The sequence below is a fragment of the Ranitomeya variabilis genome, chromosome 5 (assembly GCF_051348905.1).
Source record: "Ranitomeya variabilis isolate aRanVar5 chromosome 5, aRanVar5.hap1, whole genome shotgun sequence".
Classification (NCBI taxonomy): domain Eukaryota; kingdom Metazoa; phylum Chordata; class Amphibia; order Anura; family Dendrobatidae; genus Ranitomeya; species Ranitomeya variabilis.
This window is the reverse complement of record NC_135236.1, coordinates 190,914,884-190,937,180: the sequence shown is the minus strand read 5'-3', so window position 1 is coordinate 190,937,180 and position 22,297 is coordinate 190,914,884. Positions and strand designations below refer to the sequence as shown.

The window sequence follows — 22,297 nt, the reverse complement described above, 5'->3', positions numbered from 1 at the left end:
TTGATGCAACTTTAATGTTGCAGATTTTCTGCATCTATTAGGTAAATTGCTTACTTGCATTTTTGCATTTCATTTTTGAGTGCATTTTATTACATGCCTTTTTCCTGCTGCCTTTTTTTGTCTACTTTTGATATCTCCCTTTTCAAATAAAACTTTTTTTGTGTTTTTCTGCTGAAGGATTGCAATTGAAAACGCCTGTGTTTACCTGCATATTTTCCTCCTCTCATTCTAGTCTGTGTATCCGCAAATAAAACCCAATAGAACTCTAGTGCCACCTATAGGAAGTAGCAATCATAGATTTTGGTTTTGGCTTTTATCCGAAGTCATGTGGCTAGGCTCCTTTTAAAAGGGAACCTGTCACCCCCAAAATCGAGGGTGAGCTATGCCCACCAGCATCAGGGGCTTATCTACAGCATTCTGGAATGCTGTAGTTAAGCCCCCGATGTATCCTAAAAGCTGATAAAAAGGTTATATTATACTCACCCAGGGGCGGTCCCTGCTGTGGTCCGGTCCGATGGGTGTCGCGGTCCTGTCCGGGGCCTCCCATCTTCATCAGATGACGTCCTCTTTTAGTCTTCACTCTGCGGCTCCGGCACAGGCGTACTTTGTCCTGTTGAGGGCAGAGCAAAGTACTGCAGTGTGCAGGCGCTGGGCTTCTCTGACCTTTCCTGATGTCTGCGCACTGCAGTACTTTGCTCTGCCCTCAACAGGGCAGACAAAGTGCGCCGGAGCCGCAGCGTGAAGACCAGAAGAGCACGTCATCCTATGAAGATGGGAGGCCCCGGACCGGACCGCGACGCCCACCGGAGCAGCCTGCAGCGGGACGGCCTGCCCACGTGAGTATAATCTAACCTCTTTTTCTCATGGTTTAGGATACATCGGGGGCTTATCTACAGCATTCCAGAATGCTGTAGATAAGCCCCTGATGCCGGTGAGCTTAGCTCACCCTCGATTTTGGGGGTGACAGGTTCCCTTTAAAGGGTCGATATTGACTTTTAGGATTGCTACTTCCTATAGGTTGCAATAGAGTTCTAGTCCTCTTCCTCTCTGAAGAGACAATTTGCATATTTTACAGAGGAGGCTGTCTCCTTGCCTCGGCGTGACATGAAGCTCACCGCAAGTGAAACTTTACTAATTGGATCTCACCCAGCGAAACCATATCTCACACTTTGTGTCGGGGTACTGCCCCTCATCAGTGCAGTCTGCAAATTGAGATTTTGGTTTGGACTTTTATCCGAAGTCATGTGACAAGGCTCATTATAGGGTCGATATTGACTTTTAGCATTGCTGCTTACTATAGGTGTATATAGAGTTCTACTCTTCTTCCTCTCGAAAGATACAATTTGCAGATTTAAAAAAACACATGCAGGTCAGTTTACGCAGCTTTCTTTAAAAAAAAAAAAAAAAAAAAAACAAAAAAAAACAAAAAAACAAAATCTTGCATCATCAAGAAAGCACCAAATACTATGGTGGTACTTATAACTGACATGATTGAAGCTATCTCAGCAAAAAGATGGATGTCAGCTATAAAACATGGCCTACGCCTGCTTATATATAGAGCAGGTTCAGCTCCTGATCTCGCTTTTTATACTCGTTACTCACATACTGTCACGGGTTTACCGCGACAGAGGAGTCAGAACCCACAGCGTCTGATTTCTACTACTCCTGTATTATTTAGAAGCATTTCGCCTTAATATTAAATGGTGCAAGTTTCTTTTAGCAGTGCAGGAGTTGGGCTATGTGCACACGATGCGGATTTTGCTGCGGATCTGCAGCTGCGGGTCCGCAGCAGTTTCCCATGAGTTTACAGTACAATGTAAACCTATGGGAAACCGAAAATGCTGTGCCCATGCTGCGGAAAAAAACGCGCGGAAACAGCGGTTTACATTCCGCAGCATGTCAATTCTTTGTGCATAATCTGCAGCGGTTTTACACCTGCTCCATAATAGAAAACCGCAGTGGAATCCGCACAAAAACCGCGGTAAATCCGCAGGAAAAACGCAGTATTTTTGCCCTGCAGATTTATAAAATCCGCTGCGGAAAAATCCGCAGTGGACCATTCTACATGTGCACATAGCCTAAATCTGCTCAGTTGAGAGCTCCTGGAAGCTTTCCTGCATTAAGGCTCTCAGCTTTTCACTGTTGGCCACTCCCATCTCTTATATAATCTGTGCCTTGGCTAGCACTCATTGTCAGAGCTGACTTATGCTGCATGGTTGGAGGTTGGTGGTGGTTATTGGATTGGATAAGGCTTTTCGTGGATTTATCTGTGACTGTTGCTAGGTTTTTGAGTGTTTGATCATTCCCTTTCTTATACTTTGGTTTAGCCTCATCCTCCATTTCTTGGTGCATTCTTGCATTCGGTGAGTATATTTGTATGTTTGGTATTTTCCTTTATCCCTGTTCGTATTACCTTGTTAGTCTGGTGTATTACTGTACACTACTACTCAACTTTTGTCAGGGTGGGGGAAGGGTACAGACTGACGGTAGATTCAGGAGCTAAGGCAAGGTACGTGGCCCCGGAGTCTTTACCATCAAAAGTAATTCGGGGAACAGGGTGAGCTAGGGCGCCCTAGCTTTCGGGACAGAGAAGGAGCCCCTGGTCCTGGGACACCCATACATATGATACATATGACCTAAATATGCATCGCTTGTCACCAAGTTTTACAGGTTTGCATATTGCTTACGTCACAACATCTTAAGTAGTTGTCATTATACTATCTTACATGTTGAGTCACGGTGCACTAGTAATCATTGGGCCAGTGACACATCCATACTTACCGATCAGTACACAAAGGGAGAAACAATTAAAATATAATGATGTGAACGGTTTTGTGCAATTGGATTGTCTGCTTGGGCTGTTCCCACATTGCGTCTTTGCCGCACACCAGTGTCTCCATTGAGGCTTCTGTCTAAAGCCCTGGAAACAAAACTCAGATAGAACTGATGACGAGCCGTTGAGTTTAAGAAACCAATTGAAGTCATGTTGTGCTTTGTCTGACCTCCTTTTTGTCACTGTTTAACTTTTTTTGGGTCGGCACAAAAATCTGAGTCAGCCACATTTTTGTGACCTCCCTAAAATGGTGGACACTGTTGAAAAGGAGGTCAATCAGAGCTCGAAATGACTGTCTGCTTATTTCTAGTCAATATCTCCATCGGCAGTTTCTCCTGAATGCTGAACTCATTACTGAAGCAGGACCACTACTTGCATCAGTAGCACATTTTTTTTTTTCACAGCCATAACCAATGTTCAGTAAAATAAAAATAAAAATGTAGTGATAGGAACCATTACAATGACCGCTTCTATGGAAATCTGCATGATTTAGTTGAAGTAATTTTATTAAAGGGTTTTCTGTAGGTGAAAAATAGAAGGTCTTTAAAATTACAAAATAACTTTTGTATTATATTAATATAAATATAATATTTTCTTTTGACTTGCGAAAAATACCCTTTAAAAATTGTAAATGGTTTTATTGATATACATTAAAATTTAAAGGGAACCTGTCACCCCCCCAGTCGTTTCAAACTAAAAGAGCCACCTTGTGCAGCAGTAATGCTGCATTCTGACAAGGTGGCTCTTTTAGTTCTGGGTGCTGTAACTAGAGAAATAATGCGTTTTATAATTTGTCAGAAATACCTGGACTTCAGTCCTGGAGGCCGGCGTTTCCCCCCTGCTTTAGACGCCACACAGCCGTCACTCGCATCTTCTTGGCGCCGGGTGCCGCCTCCTCACCGCTGTTTTGAAAATAGCCGGCGCCTGCGCTCTTTTCCCCTGCCTGGTGCAGGCACAGTGATTCCCAGCCCCGCAGAGACTTATGATTTATTCACATTGCGGGGCTGGGAATCACAGGCAGGGCGGCCGCACAGGCGCAGTCAGCTGGGCTGCATATGAGGACAGAGGACGGGCAGCGCTCACTGCGCCTGCACCAGGCAGGGGATAAGAGCGCAGGCGCCGGCTACTTTCAAAACAGCGCTGAGGAGGAGACGGCAAGAAGATGTGAGTGACGGCTGTGTGGCGTCTGCAGCAGGGGGGAAAGGCCTGCCTCCAGGACTGAAGAAAGGTATTTAGGACAAATTACAAAACTGATTATTTCTGCAGTTACAGCACCCAGAACTAAAAGAGCCACCTTGTCAGAATGCAGCATTACTGCTGCACAAGGTGGCTCTACACACATGAATTAAAGAAATTAACCATACACTAATATACATAAATGAATATATAAGCAGATAATAAATAAAGATTTATTATTATTATTATTATTATTATTATTATAAAGATTTATAAGCAGATAATGGGATACTTTCCCTGCTCTAGACTGAGTCTGTCCCTACCTTCCCCTGAAGCTGTGCCTACAGCGATATGCGTGGGGCTCTCACCTCACCCCTTGGCGTGTCTCCTATCTTCTCTAAGCATCTCTACCCATGGTATATGATTCCTTAGCACCGGTGCTTTGCCTTTGGCAATTTTCTTTAGAAATTCCTTTCCCATGCTTTGCTTTGAGCTTGTGAATCTATTGCTTTTTACCTTGCAGCATATTCCACAGATTACTGTGGGCAGGCTCGGTTCACACTTGGTTGGGACTTTGGGCGTATAGCCCAGGTCAGTATCATGAGAGAACTATTGGTACCATTATTGTTGGGGTATTGAGCATGCTAAGATAATACTGCAGTTTACTATATCTATTATATGGGGTTATATCAACATATACATATGATTACAGGTTAATGTGTGTTATTATTTTGGTTCTTTTCTTATATTTGTAATATTAAGCCTGCATATCATTCTGTTATTGTAACTATGGATAGGAGACACTGTATATTGGTACATTGTTATTTGATCAAGCACTTTATATGTTAAGTATGCTGTTCCATATACATTATATATAGGGGTGATGGTCATTTGGTACTGTATTCAGGCCTTGTTTTAAGTGGTTTTATTATGTGTTTGTCTTTTTTGAGATGCAATTAAAGTCTGATATATTTTTTGTAAATTCTATGGGTGTGCATACCATTATTGGTCCAGTCTTTTCTCTCTTGTGGTTCTATTATTCATTACAGACCAGGTTTTTGCACCTTGTTTTCATGACCTATACAGGGGTGCGATATATATATATATATATATATATATATATATATATATATATATATATATATATATATATATATACACACACACACACACACACACACACACACACACACACACACACACACACACACACACACACACACACACACACACACACACACACACACACACACACACACATATACACACTCTACCTGGCAGCAGAGGTTCGCACCTTAGCGATTTGCGAATTGGTGTTCCATGGCGGCTCACCCTCACTGCCCTAGATTTGCCCTATAAGAGGGGCTATTTATCAGTATTAGAACTTTTAGGCCACAAGGTTGTCCATTATTCTGCCATGATGAAACATATGTCAGATAAAATTTGAGATCTGGATATATCAGAGATTGCAGACTTAATCACAATGAAGCCTCCTGAGGAACCTCTGTAATGAGGGGAAACGTGTAGAGGCAGGAGTATACACCCTACTAAAATGGTATCACTTGTGCAGACCCCCCACAGGCCGCCCCGAAGCACGAGCATATAATTAACTACAAACTGAAAATAAATATTAAACAACCCTAAAACGGATTTCATCAACCAAGGTATTATATTGATTAAAATAACAGCGCCGACCTGACACTGTCTGTAGGTTACTGTGCACAATCCTGCTGACAGGTTCAATTTAATTATTGGTCATCACATATAAACTTTATAAACGTCATCAACATACCCCTCCCCATTTACCTTACCCCCTTCTATGAGGGCGAATTAGGGAAAGTGAAGGGAGAGCTGCCCTGGAGAAGGAACACCAATTTGCAAATCCCTAGGGTGCCAACCTCCGGTAGGGAAAGACTCGTGGTCTAGAGCAGGGAAAGTATCCCATTATCTGCTTGTATATTTATTTAGTGTAAGGTAAATTTTTTAATTCACGTGTGTGCACGAATGATTTTGGGAATTAAATTTTAATCTATATCAAGAAAAAATTTACAGTTTTGAGGGTATTTTTTTGGGGGAAATCCAGTGTAATATACCCATATTCCACTTAATTTCTATTTTCTTTTGCCAGCCTAAGGAGATTTTCTTGTGAAAACCTCTGTATTACATCAGTTCTGATTTTTCTCTTTCATAGGAAGAAAATGTGGCAAGAAAAAGGGAATAAAACGTAATACCTGAAAACAAATAATAAAAAGATATGACTGGGATTAATTCTAAAATTTAAAAGGGATGATTAAGAAAAAAAATGAAATCTTTTCAAATACCCAGACAATAGTCAATAGTGGTTCCAGGGCCCTCGTCTTTAGAGTTCTCATGTTGTGGACTTACTGTAGTTTTACCTATCATTTTCAGAAGGTTCTAACTCTGAAAAATGATCATTGATTTTACCTACAAGAAACTGAGTGTAGCAGCAGTACAGAATGGTGCCAAGACAGTACACCTGACTGCTAGGAGCCCTTTACACATTATGTCCACTGGACTAGTGAAGGTGCCTATTCCAGCCCCCAACATTCGGTGCATCCATGTTTTTTTGTTTTTTTTCTGGCAGGTGACTCCTATAGTTTGACTGTACATTCTCATGTTATAAATAAGTAATATAAATAAATATTGTTAAGCAGTGGTCCTGACTGACTCTGGGACCCTGAACTTACTGAAGCTTAGGGTCTCTTGGTCCCTGATCTGCCTAGTGACACAGCGGCTGAATGGGGGCCCCAGGTAGCTGCTTGCTTCTTTCTCTGCAGTAACCTGGCTGAGCCAGGGAAGATCTTAATTCTTGTATTAATATATTCAAATTGTCCATCATTTCTGAATACTTCTATTCTTGTCTTGGGTCACAGAAGAGCACTTTTAACAATTTTTGAACGTATGAAACCTAAACAATGTCTGGTCCCGAAGGGTCATTTCAGGCTACATGGAAATTTGGCAAAGAAAAGCGAAAATCAGTGACTTCCTTTCTTGTCATATCCTTCATATTTCTCAGCATCTGAGTCTATATATTCTTTTTTTTTTTTGTGTCTATTTTTCTTTCTGTTCATTGATTAGTAAAGCTGGACTCCGAGGATGACAAAATATCTGCTTATGTAATGGTTGGTTACAAACAATAAGTAATATAATCTGCCAGATTGCGAAGAAATGTGCTGATCTACATTCGGCACAATTGATATTTTAGCATATCCAGAAGCAGAAGTATCAGATTTCTATTGCATGTTTTTAATTACGGTATAGCAACCCTTTCAAGATTTTTTTTTTTTTTTTTTTCCCCAGTACACTCCAACCTTGCTTCTAAACACTCTGCTTTTTTTATTCATTAATTTTTTTTGTAATGTTAATAGGAATGCTGAGTTATAATTTGTGTGCCCCCCTAGAACTTTATGGTGTTTTCAATAGCATTGTGTGTCAGCATTGCGTGTAGATCGCTTTGAATGTTAATCTGCCTTAAAGGGAACCTGTCACCCCCCCCCAGGCGTTTGAAACTAAAAGAGCCACCTTGTGCAGCAGTAATGCTGCATTCTGACAAGGTGGCTCTTTTAGTTCTGGGTGCTGTAACTAGAGAAATAATCAGTTTTGTAACTTGTCAGAAATACCTTTCTTCAGTCCTGGAGGCAGGCATTTCCCCCCCTGCTGCAGACGCCACACAGCCGTCACTCAAATCTTCTTGGCGCCGCCTCCTCAGCGCTGTTTTGAAATCAGCCGGCACCTGCGCTCTTTTCTCCTGACAAAACTGATTATTTCTGCAGTTACAGGTTCCCTTTAAAGGGAATCTATCAGAAGGATCCTCTCTCCTAAGCTGTGTTTATTGGAAGCTGAATAAAATGATACCTTGATATCTGCGATCTGATGTCTTATTCCCAAGAAATCCATGTTCTTCATATATGTAAATGGGCTGTTAAGATCTATATAACCCGACACTGATCTACATGAGAATCTGCCTCCAGAGAATATTATAAATGAAAGTGGGAGTTACCAGTGAGACATGAAACTAGCACTGAACTTTATAGCATAACAAACATATTTGCTGCAGCTCTCACAGCTTGGCTGTATTACAACTCTGGCTGCCTGTGACATGGAAGCTGAAGCTGAGAGGAACCTACAGATGTGTCGGGTATAATCGCACACAGCTCTGCAGTGAGAGGCGGAGAGCGGCCATTACGTGACTCGCACTGGTAACTCCCCTTTTATTTATAATCTCTGCAGACAGATTCTCAGGGAGATCAATGTCCTGCCCGTAGTTCTGAACAGCTCATTTACATATTACAGAGAAACACATCTTTCTTATAAGACCTCGGATAACAGATATCAGAGTATCTTTTTATTCAGCTTCATATGACCTAAATGTCCATATAGACAACTCTTGAGGGATGATCCTAAGTTATACAGAGAGAATAACTACACACTCTCAGTGAAATTGAAAACTAACTTGGATTAACCCTTCGTGACGAGACAATTTTGACCTCAATGACGAGACAATTTTTACAATTCTGTCCACTGTCACTTTGAGGTTATAATTGTTTAATGCCTCAACGTATCCCACTAATTCTGAGTTTTTTTTGTTTTTTTTCCGTGACCTATTTTACTTCAGGTTAGTGGTAACATTTCTTCTATATAACTTGCGTTTATTTCTGGAAAAAAAAAACAAAACAAAACAGAAATTTGGCCCCTAAATCAAAGTTATGCCATGCAAAATAGTTAATAAATAACATTTCCCACATGTCTACTTTAAATCACCACAATTTTGGAAACATAATTTTTTTTTTGTTAGGGCGTTATAGGGGTTCAAAATTGACCAGTGATTTCTCGTTTTTCCAACAAAATTTACAAAACCATTTTTTTTTTTTTTTTAGGGGCCACCTCACATTTGAAGTGACATTGAGGGGTCAATATGACAGAAGGTACCCAAAAGTGACACCATTCTAAAAACTGCACCCCTCAATGTGCTCAAACCACATACAAGAAGATTATTAACCCTTCAGGTACTTCACGAGAACTAAAGCAATGTGGAAGGAAAAAAATAAAGGGAGCCTGTCAGCAGTTTTGGCCAATATAAGATACAGCCATCACCTTTCAGGGCTTTTCTGCAGCATTCTATAATGCTGTATATCTGCCCCCCAACCCGACCTGGAAGAAGTGAAAAATAAGTTTTATTATACTCGCCTGCAGGGCGGTCCGGTCTGATGGGTGTCGGTCCAGCACCTCCCATCTTGTTGCGATGCTGCCCTCCTGCTTGATTGTTGTGGATGCCGCGACCCTACATCATCCACACAGGCTCCTCGGCACCGCGCTCCTGCACAGGTGTACTTCTCTGTCCTGTTGAGGGCTGAGCAAAGTACTGCCTGTGTGGATGATGTAGGGTCGCGTCATCCACAAGAATCAAGCAGGAGGGCGGCGATCATAAGAAGATGGGAGGCGCCAGACCAAGACCAGCGACACCCCTCGGAGTGGACCGCCCTGCAGGTGAATATAATAAAACGTATTTTCCAGTTCTTCCAGGTCGGGTTGGGGGCAGATATACAGCATTATAGAATGATGTATATACAGTAAGCCCTAAAAGGCAGTGGCCGTATCTTATATTGGCCAAAACTGCTGACAGGTTCCCTTTTTAACATTTAACTTTTTTCACAAAAAGTTTACTTTAGACCCAAACTTTATTTTCATAACGTTATCAAGAGAAAATGGACCACAAAATTTGTTGTGCAATTTCTCCGGAGTATGCCTATATAGACTGGAATCGATGGTGTTTACCATGTTGCGTTTGGAGCCCCCCCCTGATGTGCCTAAACAGTGGAAAACCCCCACAAGTGACCCAGTTTTGGAAACCATATCCCCTCAAAGATTTTATCCAGGGGTATAGTGAGCATTTTGAACCCACAGGTACGACGCAGAATTTAACATTAGATTGTCATATTGAATGTCAGTAGTGTTGAGCGCAAGTGCTCACTGCTCCAGTTTGCATTGGGCACTCGGGTATATCGAATATCGCGGGTGCTCAAGTCCCTGCCCTGCATGATTCTTGGCTGTTGGACATCCCAAAAAAGTATGTGGGGATCTGCGATACTCTGTGCATGTCTGATCACCCGATGCAAACTTGAGTAGTGAGCCCTTGCATTCAACACTAGCCGTCCTATCGTCATAATTTTTTTTTTTTTTTTTTTTTCTTTTTTTTTTTACTTTTGGAAAAAAAAAACAACTCCAACCCCAACTACAAAGAATGAAGAAAAAAATTACAATTTTTTAATTTTACCTAACTAAGGGGATGATAAAGGGAGGGTTGATTTACTTCACTATCACAGTGGTCAAAAGGAACCAATAGGCAAAATGTCCTATTGTTGCCGGGTACCAGCCGGCAGATCTCGGCAGGCGCACTGCACATGCGCCCTCCATTTTGTTCCAGGAAGTTGACGCCGAGTACTGGGGGACGGAGTAGGAGAGTCCGGGGATGGCGAAGGTATTGGGGGTACTCTGGGGAAACCCATTTCTCTCTTCTCTGATATGCTAGATCATATCAGAGGAGAGCGAGAAATAAATTATAAATAACTTTTTTTTTTTTTTTTTTTTTTTAGTGATCGTCGTTGTTCGGTGAATAGCGGTGATCACGTGACAGGACCGTAAAATCATGTTCTCCAGGGTCTCTGCTACCCATGGTAAACAAGTCCCCAGAGATTTTCCGATTCTGGGGGGTGCTATACCCTTATTTCTCAGCCCTGTTAAAAAGCAACGCTGAGGAATAAGCACCCTTAACTGCCGCCATTATAAAGCGTGTCAACGGTCGTTAAGGGGTTGACAAAAGTTAACTCATTAGGTGCCAATACTTTAGTTGCTAATATCCATGCAACAGAGGTGAACTTAAAACGTTTTCTTCTGCTCTGCATCCGCTATTACACCATGTGTCCAGTGCAACATGAAAGATTAGGTGAAAGGTCCTGTTAAGGGTGTTCTCCAGGACTTACGTTTTGACTACTTATTTCAGTGGAGTTGTATACTCTGCACATTTCTTCCATCCAGCTGCTGCCAGAGCAGACATTGATATCAGGTGATTTGTGGAGTTGCCGGGTGTCGGACTCAACAGAAAAGTCATTAGGATATAGAAGTATCGGACAACCTTCTTCAAAGTAACAGAAGCTAAGATGTCCTCTGATTTATTGATTATATGAACTATTGCAAAGTTAGACAAAGCCAGGTAGCCAGATATTTGCAGCTGGCACTCAACCTTTTGGGTTGTTTTTTCATTGTAGTGTGTAGAATTGTATAATATATTGTCTGACTACTGAAAATAAACCCACTTTCATTTCTGGACTGGTGTTACTATATGTTTTTGTTATGTAATCTGAGACTACCATGTTGTAGGTGAAGAGACCCTGATTCCAGTGATGTGTAACCTGCTAGGCTGTTTTGTTGCTTTTTCAATACAATCAGTGATTTATCAGCAGGAGATTATCACTACAGGCCAAGCTGCCCCGTGCCTCCTAGTCCAATCATGTCCCCAGCACTGATCAGTAGCTTTCTATCACTGTACAATGTACACAGAAAACTGTGATGTGAATGGGTTATACACCGTGAAACAACTGAGCTCTGCTAGATCTACAGCAGAAAAACTGACCATCACAGCTGTTGCACCCAGTAAACTAAGTGATACGTTGCTGGAATCAGGGACTCTGTCCCTACCTCGTGCTGCTGTTAGATTAGATGGAAATAACTGGCTGATAGATTCTCACATAGAAAGAAGGGGAAAGTACATGCCAGTAAAGGGTAAGCTCCATATTTTGGTGGGGAGCATCTGTATGTGGGAAGTTTTTCACTTCTTTAAGCTATACATTTTTCAGGCGTAAGAATACAAATATTTACAGCGGTTTTTACAATTTATCTAAGCAAATGCCACTTACATATTGAGACATAACTGAAGTTTGGGGACAGGTTGATTTGGTTGCTGACTGTTTAGATTAAATTATAATCTCTGTTCTGGGTTGATGGTTAAAGTCAGGATAAAAAAAATATTTGTCTTCTATATTGTAAAGATGTCACTTTCTGATGTAATCAAATATAATGTTTGTGCAAATATGAAACAACAACATGACATGGAGGGAAATGATGTGGACGGAATTATATATGAAGGGGTAATATTAGTGATATGGAATAAATGGATCAACTCTGTAAGTGAGGAGCAGCACTGTCTATTAGATCCATGCTTTTAAAGTGAATCTCTCACCCCCTGGGATGTTTTTAACCTATTAACATGGGCATACAGGTGATAGAATGGTTACACTAGTCCTACCTGTATGCCCATATCTTCAGTCTTGTTGGTGAGCAATCGTATTTTATTTCTTTATGACAATGATTTGTTCCAGGCTCCGGGGTGTGTGGTGCCTGGAAGAAAACTTTGCCTCCTATCTTCATTATCACATCACCCCCTCCCATCAGTGTCACACTGCCCTGTGACATGTATTGGGGGTCCCCTAATCCCGCGCCCCCACGCCCTGCAATAGCGTGATTATACTTGCCTATTCCGCCCTTCTATGGGCTTTGGCTTCATTGTTCTGCTTCACAGTAGCAGTCACTCACCGGTGCGGGAATCCAGGGCCACACTACACATCACAGGGCAGTGTGAGGCTGATGGGAGAGGGGTGAAGACCGGAGGCAGAGATTTCTTTCAGGCACTGCACGCCCAATAGTCCGGAAGACCTCATTAGCATAAAAGAACAACAAAAAGACTGAAGATATGGGCATACATGTATGACAAGTTTAACTGTTCTATCACCTGTATGCCCATATTAATAGGTTAAAAACATCTGATCGATTCACTTTAATCTGTGAGATGCCCCCCCCCCCCCCCCCCCCCCAGTTAAGGTGCAGTTAGAGGTAGGTTTGTCAGAAGTGTTCATATGGCACCCATCTTTCTCAAGCTTTATACTTTGAAACCTTTCCACTTTTTGTGCCTACATAATATTCTACTGATTCTGGAGGCATAAACCAGTTGATATCTCTTTTAATATTGGAGCAGAATTAGCATGGGCTCACCATGCTATAGAGGCCCTATTTAAAAAGCCGCATCCTAAATCCCTTTAAATGGGTGGCGCTGTGACAACCTTTGAGAAACTTGTGTTGTGTTTTGAAAAGTGCTAATCATAATTGTTGAAGTAGAAGATTAGATTTTTGCATGACGCAAGCTCAGAAATTGTGCATTTTGTAGCTAAGGCATTGCAGACTGTCTTCTGTTTGAAAAATAAACATGTTTTATATGCTGTAAGCAAATAGTCACTGTCTGCATTTAGATTCATAGCGACTGTCTGTATGAAGAACTGATGGAGGTCTGGGACATGGTTAAAGGAACACTAAATCAGATTTCCCCTCTCAAACTATTTGTATGTCCATAAAGCTCTTTCAAAGACAAGTCCAGCAATACCGTTACATGGCCAGTCCGTTCCTCCATTAGTCTACGTTCACATTTGCGGTTGGCGCCGCAGCGTCGCCGCATGCGTCATGCGCCCCTATATTTAACATGGGGGCGCATGGACATGCGTTGCACTTGCGTTTTGCGCCGCATGCGTCACTGCGGCGCACGCATCCGGGCGCAGAGGACGCAGCAAGTTGCATTTTTGCTGCGTCCAAAATCAATCAAAAAAAGGACGCATGCGGCGCAAAACGCAGCGTTGTGCATGCGTTTTGCTGCGTTTTTGTTTGCGTTGTGTCGCCGAAGCTGCGGCGCACAACGCAAATGTGAACGTAGCCTATCTGAGCAATTCTCTTTTGAGTATATGTAAATTAGGCTGAAGAGCTATAGTAGATCTGATGCCTCTGTCACTCCAGCTGTATTCTCCACCCAATTGCACCTGCTTACCTGACTGCTTTTGATGAAGTCACACCGCATAGAAGAGGTAGAGCTGGAGTGACAGATATTTCAGATTTACAATCGTTCTTTAGCATCATTTGCATATCAACTCAAATGCTGATTTCTTAGCAATGGAGATATAAACTGGCCATGTCAAGGTATTGCTGGATTTTCGGAGTTAACCACCTGCTGATCAGTTCCTCCTTTGGCTTGTGGCTGTCTGAAATCATAGGGGTGGGGTGGGTGCAACAGCAATAAATGGAGCTGCACGCTCCGCTCCCAAGTGCCGCTGGCAGAGCCGGGTTTTCACCTGCGAGACTCGGCCGTATTTCACGCAAGTGAGAAGGAGCCCTTATAGGCCCACTCACTGATTCCAAGATTGTAGACGCCTGTGATGCTAGTTGGTGGACACACCTTAATTTAACATGTCCCTTTTGTCACATTATTTTCAGGGGTACCATCATTTCTGTCCAGGCCCATTTCATGAGTTTTATTTATTTTTTTTTTATTCTGTGGAAGCATGGCTGAAAAGCAATGTCTGACTTTCATTTGTTCATTTTCATGATTCTTTTATTTATTACTTTTGTCAAGTTATTTTTGTGACCTTTGTGGGTTTAACGAGGGGTACCAACAATTTTGACCACGTGTGTACATATACCAGAACCTTTATGTATTCAGCTGTGTATCAAAGAAAGCCAATTCCTCTTCAGTATAGTAAAGTACTCTGCAGACTCCTGACAATCTGTCTTGTGCCATAATAAGTGTCGGCAGCATCTGCCCATGGAGAGGATGTGTCCGGGCTCCTGAGGGGCACAATTGCCTCATACAGTTTTAGTATTTTAAATAGAGCGGAAATCCAGTGGGTTGGATTTGGCAAATGTTTCCTGCTCAGTGTTAGCAATTATGGCAATTTGATGACAGCTTGCTGCTTGACGTTCATTTAACAAGACATAATGGCCGAACCAGTGCAGCTCTCCATCCCTCACGCCCAACTGAGACAGGGTATGTGAGGGGAATGGCAAAAGCCATGTAATTGGTGTGAACTTTTCTTTTTTTTTTCTTTCTCTGAGTTACTAATTTGTGACATGTAACATTCGGGCCAAGTCTCACTACACACTGCCAAGCCATCCATCCATCCATTCAGTCAGTCAGCAATGCCTCCTGTTTTTTTTTTTTTTTGCTGCTTAGTAATGTCAGAAACCCTCAGGTTGAAATGGTGTCAGACCGGCATATGAGCTGTCGGATGACGTCCAGTGCTCCCCCTGAGGACTCATCCTCCGGAGGCTCTTCATGTCGTAACCAGGTCACAGAATCAAACACTCAGCGTTTATCAATACAAAAATCTGCTCAGAAAGCAGACTTCATTGCCACGTCCAACTACTGATGAGTACATTCCTGCAAACACTCTGGTCGCCATTATCTGAAGCTGCTTCCTAGTGTTTATATCCGTCCTCTGAAACCCAAAGATCATTACCACCTGTAATGACGAGAATAGCCCTTATCTTCAAGAGGCCATCTTGTTCAGCTGATTCTCTTCAAGATGGCACTTTGCAGTATTTTCCACGCCTGCCTAAAACTTTTGCAAAGTAAAAATTATTTAAAAAATAGAAGTGCTGATACAGTGGGTGCAGAATTAGTAGGCAAATATTCTGACCAGATCATCATTTTATGCATAAATCATGGAACAAGACAGTGTTACGATACTGGTGGAACAGCTAGAATTTGTGGCCGGAGGAGCACCATCGGTGTACAGCAAGCGGTAGTAGAGGTTCTTGAGCATAGCAATGGGATTTGTAGGCACAATTCGGAGACAAATAAGAACAATCTGGGTAAGACCGTTCAGGAGCTGGAGACAGGAATTAGACTAAGGGTGTGTCCACGGTCAGTAAACGCTGCTTGTTTGACGCTGCGCAGAGCTGCAGCGTCAAACACGCACCGTCCAGATGTTCCAGCATAGTGGAGGGGATTTTTTGAAATCCCGTGTCCACTATGCGTGGAAACCCGCACGCGGCGGGCCTGTTACTCTGGACATGCTGCGCGTCTTTTCAGATCGCAGCATGTCCGTTCAACTTGCGGGGGCGCAGCGTCCCCGCAAGGCATACACAGGGCCCTATGGGAGGGGGGCGATAATCCCGGATGTGTACAGTTAACACATCCGGCATCATCGCGTCCCAGAAGGGGGCGGGGCTTAGCGCCAAGCGGCTTCGCCGCTCCGGCGATACCGCCGGCCATCCTGAACGTGGACACGCAGCCTAACAGCTAGAGAGACAACTCAAGCAATGAGCGAGGGATCCATGGGCCTTTAACTAGGCCCAACCAGGAAACAAAATGTCTTTCACAGGGTCAATAGTGGCCCTATTGGAAGAGTGCCATTTCAGAAACACAATCAGTCTCCAGTGGTAAGGAGTGCATTTGCTGCACAATTTAGCAGAGTGAGTAATAGCAGCCACTGGTGGTCAATTTCCAGAAGGACAACAGACTCCTGAGAGCCTTGACACTTCAGTTTGTGTCTTGTTCAGTGGTGGTCTGGTTTCATCCCCCTCACCTCGGCCACGTTTCTGACCACTGAACACCTTGTACTTCTGGGCCTCCAAGGAGGTTGCAGTTCTGGAATATCCGCCAGTGCTCTCATAATGGGTTCTCTTCTTAAATCTTTGGCAATTTAATGTGCGGCTTTTTATGTCCGCATGTTTTTTTGAGTCCCTGTTGAGTATTTTCAGAAAGTCTTTTGATGGTTCTGTGATCACATCCCAATATCTTAGCAATTTCAAGAGTTCTCTGTAAGGCTGCCGTCACACTAGCAGGATTTGGTCAGTATTTTACATCAGTATTTGTAGCCAAAACCAGGAGTGGAACAAATAGAGGAAAAGTATAATAGAAACATATGCACCACTTCTGCATTTATCACCCACTCCGTGGTTTTGGCTTACAAATACTGATGTAAAATACTGACCAAATACTGCTAGTGTGACCGCAGCCTAAGACTTGTAACAATTTTTCCCTTGGAGTCTGGTAAATCTTTCTTTTTTTTGGCCCATTTTGCCTGAGGAAAACAAGCTGCCTTCTAATTCTGTACACCTTGATAAAGAGTGGTGCTATCCTTAGACCACCCTTCCCTCACTACACAGATACACATCACCTGATCTGCTTCATCCAATAAGCACTCAAGGTTATTATGCAGCTTGGAGATGGAAAATCTGCATAAAAACGATATCGTCAAAATACTCCTAATTCTGTCCACATTGTAGAACTGTAGATAGTATTGATCAATTGGCGAAATGCAAAGTAAATTATTTCCCCTTTGTATGCTTGTATGCAGTTTTTGAAAGAACTCTGCAAGGAACATCTTGGAGAATTAACCACAGATCTTCTGTGCATGTGGGCTTGAAGGAAAAGGGCAGTCACACGAAATACTGATTTAATTTACATTTTTCTACTGATAATTCACTTTGTTCTTATGAATGTAAAAAATATAGAAGCAAAGTATTAACACTTCTATTTTTGATAGCATTATTTGCAGCATTTTTTTCCACACCTGACTAAAACTTTTGCACCGAACAAAATGATTTTGTGAAAAATAGGTGACCACCAATGGAAAATTGTAATAGCTCTCTCAAGGGGTGCCCTGTAGCATCTATAGACGCATCACTAGTACATCTGCCTAGTTGCATGCTGTTAAAGCACCACTTCAGCGTTTTTTTACTGCATCACTGGAGTGGCGCTTTAAATGTATGTTCCACGCCCCCGTCTCATACTCGGCTTTCGCCGCCTTTATCGTTTGCCGGTGTTGCTCCAGTCAGTCATCAGCGAAAAGTGACTTGTTTGGCAGCTCCAGTGTTTCATGAAGTGCGTCGGAGGTCACTTTTCAATAGATCTGAGACACATTCTGGACTCACTCTGGCGCTCATAGACTTGCATTGAGAGCTTGTGATTTAGGTTCTTACCTCCGGACAGTCAGAAGCTGCCCTCAGAGGATGTCATCATTGTTCCGGAGCGGTGCTGAAAAACGGTAAAGACTCTGGAGGCTGAGTATATGATGGGAGGCGCAGGGGACTTACGTATAAAGTGCCACTCCAGTGCTGGGTAAAAAACAAACGCCGGAGTAATGCTTTAAATATCCTGCTCTGATCAAACTGCTTAAAAGATTTGGTGGCTTTAAGGTTTCTTAAAATTATACATAAAGGGAATCTGTTAGTAGGATAAATCCTCCCAACTGGTGTGTATGCACATGTAGGTAATAGGAAGCTGAATAAAATGATGCCTTAATATCTGCGATCTGATGTTTTATTGCAGAGAAATCCACTTTTTTTATAATATGTAAATAAGCTGTTAAGATCTATCAGTGCGACGTGGATCTCACTGAGAATCTGCCTCCAGAGCTTATCGTAAATGAAAGGGGGACGTTAACAGTGTGAGACATGTGGATCAGGAGAGCAGACCCTCAGTCATTACATGTCTCACACTTGTAACAAAGGATACATGGTGCGCTGCAAAGCTCTAAAACCTCCCAGGAGATGAAGGTGCTGGTCTGAAATCGTATATACGGTAGATCATAGTTCTCCTGCCTTGAAATTTTGCTTGCAGGAAGAAAAGGTAAAGGACCAGGATTATTGTCATTTCTGGCTACTTGGTGAATTAGCGTTTACCCTTAAAATAATTACCTGGATCTATGGGTTTATTTCTTTATTCCATCACATTTTTCTTCTGTTTCCAAAAGAATTTGGTTTTCCAGTGTCTCTTGCAAAGTCTCTGTTTACAGTGCGTCTTAAAATAGTATCCATCTCCTATGATTATGTTCAGTCTTCATAGCTTCGTGTTTGGGAACTCCAATTCTTACTTTACTCTGGAAAAGCTTAGAGCTTGGTGAGTGCTTTGTATCCTAAACAGGATTTGAACTTGAAAGTCTTGCGTGTCAAAGGGAAAAATGGTAAAAAGTAATGAATATGTAAATAAATTCTTTAAAACCCCACTTCAGAGTCAAAAGTCAGAGCACATTGTCCTGTATCCTCTTTTCCTATTACTAAGTTGCAATCTGCATTGATTTATTTTTCCGACGCTGCTGGGAATTGTCTGGACTGTTGCTATGTTTGGAGGGGAAACACATACACATCTTACACTAGCAGTCAATGGAATAGGCTACGCGTGTGAAAGTCCGACCAGGACAAAACATAACATGTTAGTGCCACCAGCTCCAAAATAAGCCTGTAGTTTCTCCATGAAAATATCCACCTGCTTATAACAAGTTCTTCTTAGGCTCTAAAGGGAAACATCCAGACCGTGTAGTTCGAATTATGTGCCCACTTTTATTATGGGGCAGGAAGGACTTGGGAAAGGGGAAAGCACTCTAGATTTAATAAGAAATGTGCTTTTGCTTCAGAGGTAAAGTTATATTGGAAAAAGAAGAGAGGCCCATTTCTGAGGACTCTTTGTTACCTATCATTGGCTATGTAAATATTGCAGATTGGACCATATATACAAGTTTAACATCTGTGAATAATGTCCTGTCGATAATATGCAAACCACATTGGGAATGATGGTATTAAAGAAGTCTTATTAAAAAAAAAAAAAAAAAAATATCCCTAAATTATCCTGGCTATATATGAGATGTAGTGCAAATTTACTAAATTACTTATCGATGGCGGTCTACTCCAGCTTCCAGCGCCACAGCAGTCCTGTTCTGGGTTACGTGAGCCCTCCTCTTCATTACTTTTTAAATCATGTTTTTTTTAATTAAAGCATATGACACGCCATTAACACGGTCCAATACAATTTTCAGACAAGTACATTAGATACATGACCTGATGATACATTTTCATTTTACTAAAACACCCTTACCCCCCTAACCAACCCCCCTCTACCTTCCCTCCCCCCATCTCTTGCCCTTTATCCAGTAAAACCATCTGACAACAACACCTCTTGAGAAAAGATAGCAAGCTTTACAAAAAAACACTTGTAGTTGATTCTGGGAGGACTCCTACATGTAAACAACACCCTACTACTTTGCAGTAAAGGCCCCGTCTCACATAGCGATTTACCAACGATCACGACCAGCGATACGACCTGGCCGTGATCGTTGGTAAGTCGCTGTGTGGTCGCTGGGGAGCTGTCACACAGACAGCTCTCCCCAGCGACCAACGATCAGGGGAACGACTTCGGCATCGTTGAAACTGTCTTCAACGATGCCGAAGTCCCCCTGCAGCACCCGGGTAACCAGGGTAAACATCGGGTTACTAAGCGCAGGGCCGCGCTTAGTAACCCGATGTTTACCCTGGTTACCAAAAAAAACAAACAGTACATACTCGCCTTTCGGTGTCCAGGTCCCTTGCCGTCTGCTTCCTGCTCTGACAGTGCCGCCGTACACTGAGAGCAGAGCGCAGCAGTGACGTCACCGCTGCTCTCGCTGTGCGGCCGCACTCAGTCAGAGCAGGAAGCAGACGGCAAGGGACCTGGACACCGAAAGGCGAGTATGTACTGTTTGTTTTTTTTGGTAACCAGGGTAAACATCGGGTTACTAAGCGCGGCCCTGCGCTTAGTAACCCGATGTTTACCCTGGTTACCAGTGAAGACATCGCTGGATCGGTGTCACACACACCGATTCAGCGATGTCAGCGGGACCTCAACGACCAAAAAAAGGTCCAGGCCATTCCGACATGACCAGCGATCTCACAGCAGGGGCCTGATCGCTGGTACGTGTCACACATAGCGAGATCGCTACTGAGGTCGCTGTTGCGTCACAAAACTTGTGACTCAGCAGCGATCTCGCTAGCGATCTCGCTTAGTGAGACGGGGCCTTAACTCAGTAGAAGCCACACCTGGGTAATCCTATCCATCTGCCCCACACATTGTCAAATGTTGTATTCTGACCTCTCATGCTGTATATATTCCTTTCCATAAGGACAACCTTTATCTTGTTGATAAATTCCTTTTTCCCTGGCGGTTTTTCATCCAACCAGTGCATCACAATAAGCTTTCTCGCAGCATACAACAATCTTGCGATAGTCAACCTTCCACATTCATCCGTAGCAATATCATCCATACAGCCCAAAAGGCAAGTCAGCGGGTTACGCACCACATCTACTCCTGTCACCTCCTGGGTCAAGTTAAGCACCTTCACCCAAAAGGGTTGGAGGCGAGCACACGACCACATCATATGAAACAGATCAGCGCCTTCCTCACCGCACCTGGGGCATTTTGAGTCACCTCATCCATGCCGGGGTCCTATACACCCTATACACCAGGTATAGCTGCGACACCCTCTTAGCCTCACTCAGGGAAGCCCTGGGGATATATTGAAGTATGGACTCCCACTGAGACTCCGACAAGGGGCCCACATCCGCCACCCATTTCTCCTTAATCCTTAATGGCTGCTTCAATGAAAAGGTATCCATCAGACCCCTGTACATCAAGGTAATGAACCCCCTCATACTCCTCCGAGGCCCGATAAGATTCAACAAGCTATCGGACTGCAGAATCACGCACGACCCCTCATTTTGACAGTTTAGGGCATGTCTCAACTGCAGGTACTGAAAGAACATCTTCTGGGACAACGGTAACTCAGTCCTAAGTGTCTTTTATGTTTTGATAACATCCCCATCAAGCAACTGAGACACGAACCAAATGCCAATGCGCCTCCACTGACCGAACCCGCAATCTCATAAGCTCTGCCAATCTAGGATCAAACCAAATTGGCGTATATCTCGTAAATTCCGTTACTCCCCTCCATTGCTTAATTTTCTGCCACACTTTCCCCATCCTAGCTATTGTTGGGAATTGTTTGAGGTTAATTCTGAATCTGCCTGCTTCCAGACTGGCTAACAATTGGCCTTTCCCTACTGCGTGTTCAATGATTATTCCCGCTGAAGAGCTCTGTTCTGGTTCCCCCCAACCTACCATATGCTGGCATTGAGATGCTATATAGGAAATCCATGGATTGGGGACTGCCAGACCACCCTCATCCTTTGCAGATGTTCCAATTTGTTGCCCGCTAGGCCACCCTTCCAAATTATCTCCCTAAATAGAGTCTTGATCCTATAAAATTTACTCTGAGGCAGCCACACTGGAGCATTATGCAATATGTAGAGGAGCTGAGGCACAAGTATCATTTTGATCAAATTGGCTCTGCCTGCGACCGACAGAAATAGCTTCTTCCGGGCCCCAATCATCTGCTGGAACTTCCCAAGCAAAGGATTCAGGTTGAGCCGCACATAGTCCTCTATTTTGTTTGAAACCACGATGCCCAGATATTTAAACTCATGTACCACTCTTAAGGGAACCTCAGGGTCTAGTGTCAGAGGAGCCGCCGCGTCCATGGGCAACAGCACAGACTTCTCCCAATTAATAGATAATCCGGAAAGAGCACCAAATTTAGTAATACTGTTCATAGCGGCCCCCAGAGACTCCTGTGCATCTTC

At 43.0% G+C, this 22,297-nt stretch overlaps 1 protein-coding gene across 10 annotated transcripts in view; it reads left to right on the top strand.

The window, feature by feature from the left end:
* Positions 1–22,297, top strand: part of LOC143775481 (high affinity cAMP-specific and IBMX-insensitive 3',5'-cyclic phosphodiesterase 8A-like) — a 534,058-nt gene that overhangs the window by 261,288 nt on the left and 250,473 nt on the right. Inside the window, exon 1 of one of the 10 annotated variants that reach the window (XM_077263661.1) lies at positions 10,485–10,508. The exons of the other annotated variants lie outside the window; for them this stretch is intronic. Coding sequence (XP_077119776.1) covers positions 10,500–10,508 — 9 coding nt within the window. The 5' untranslated portion in view covers positions 10,485–10,499. Of the gene's footprint in view, positions 1–10,484; positions 10,509–22,297 lie in introns of those variants that run through there. 10 annotated transcript variants of the gene reach the window in all.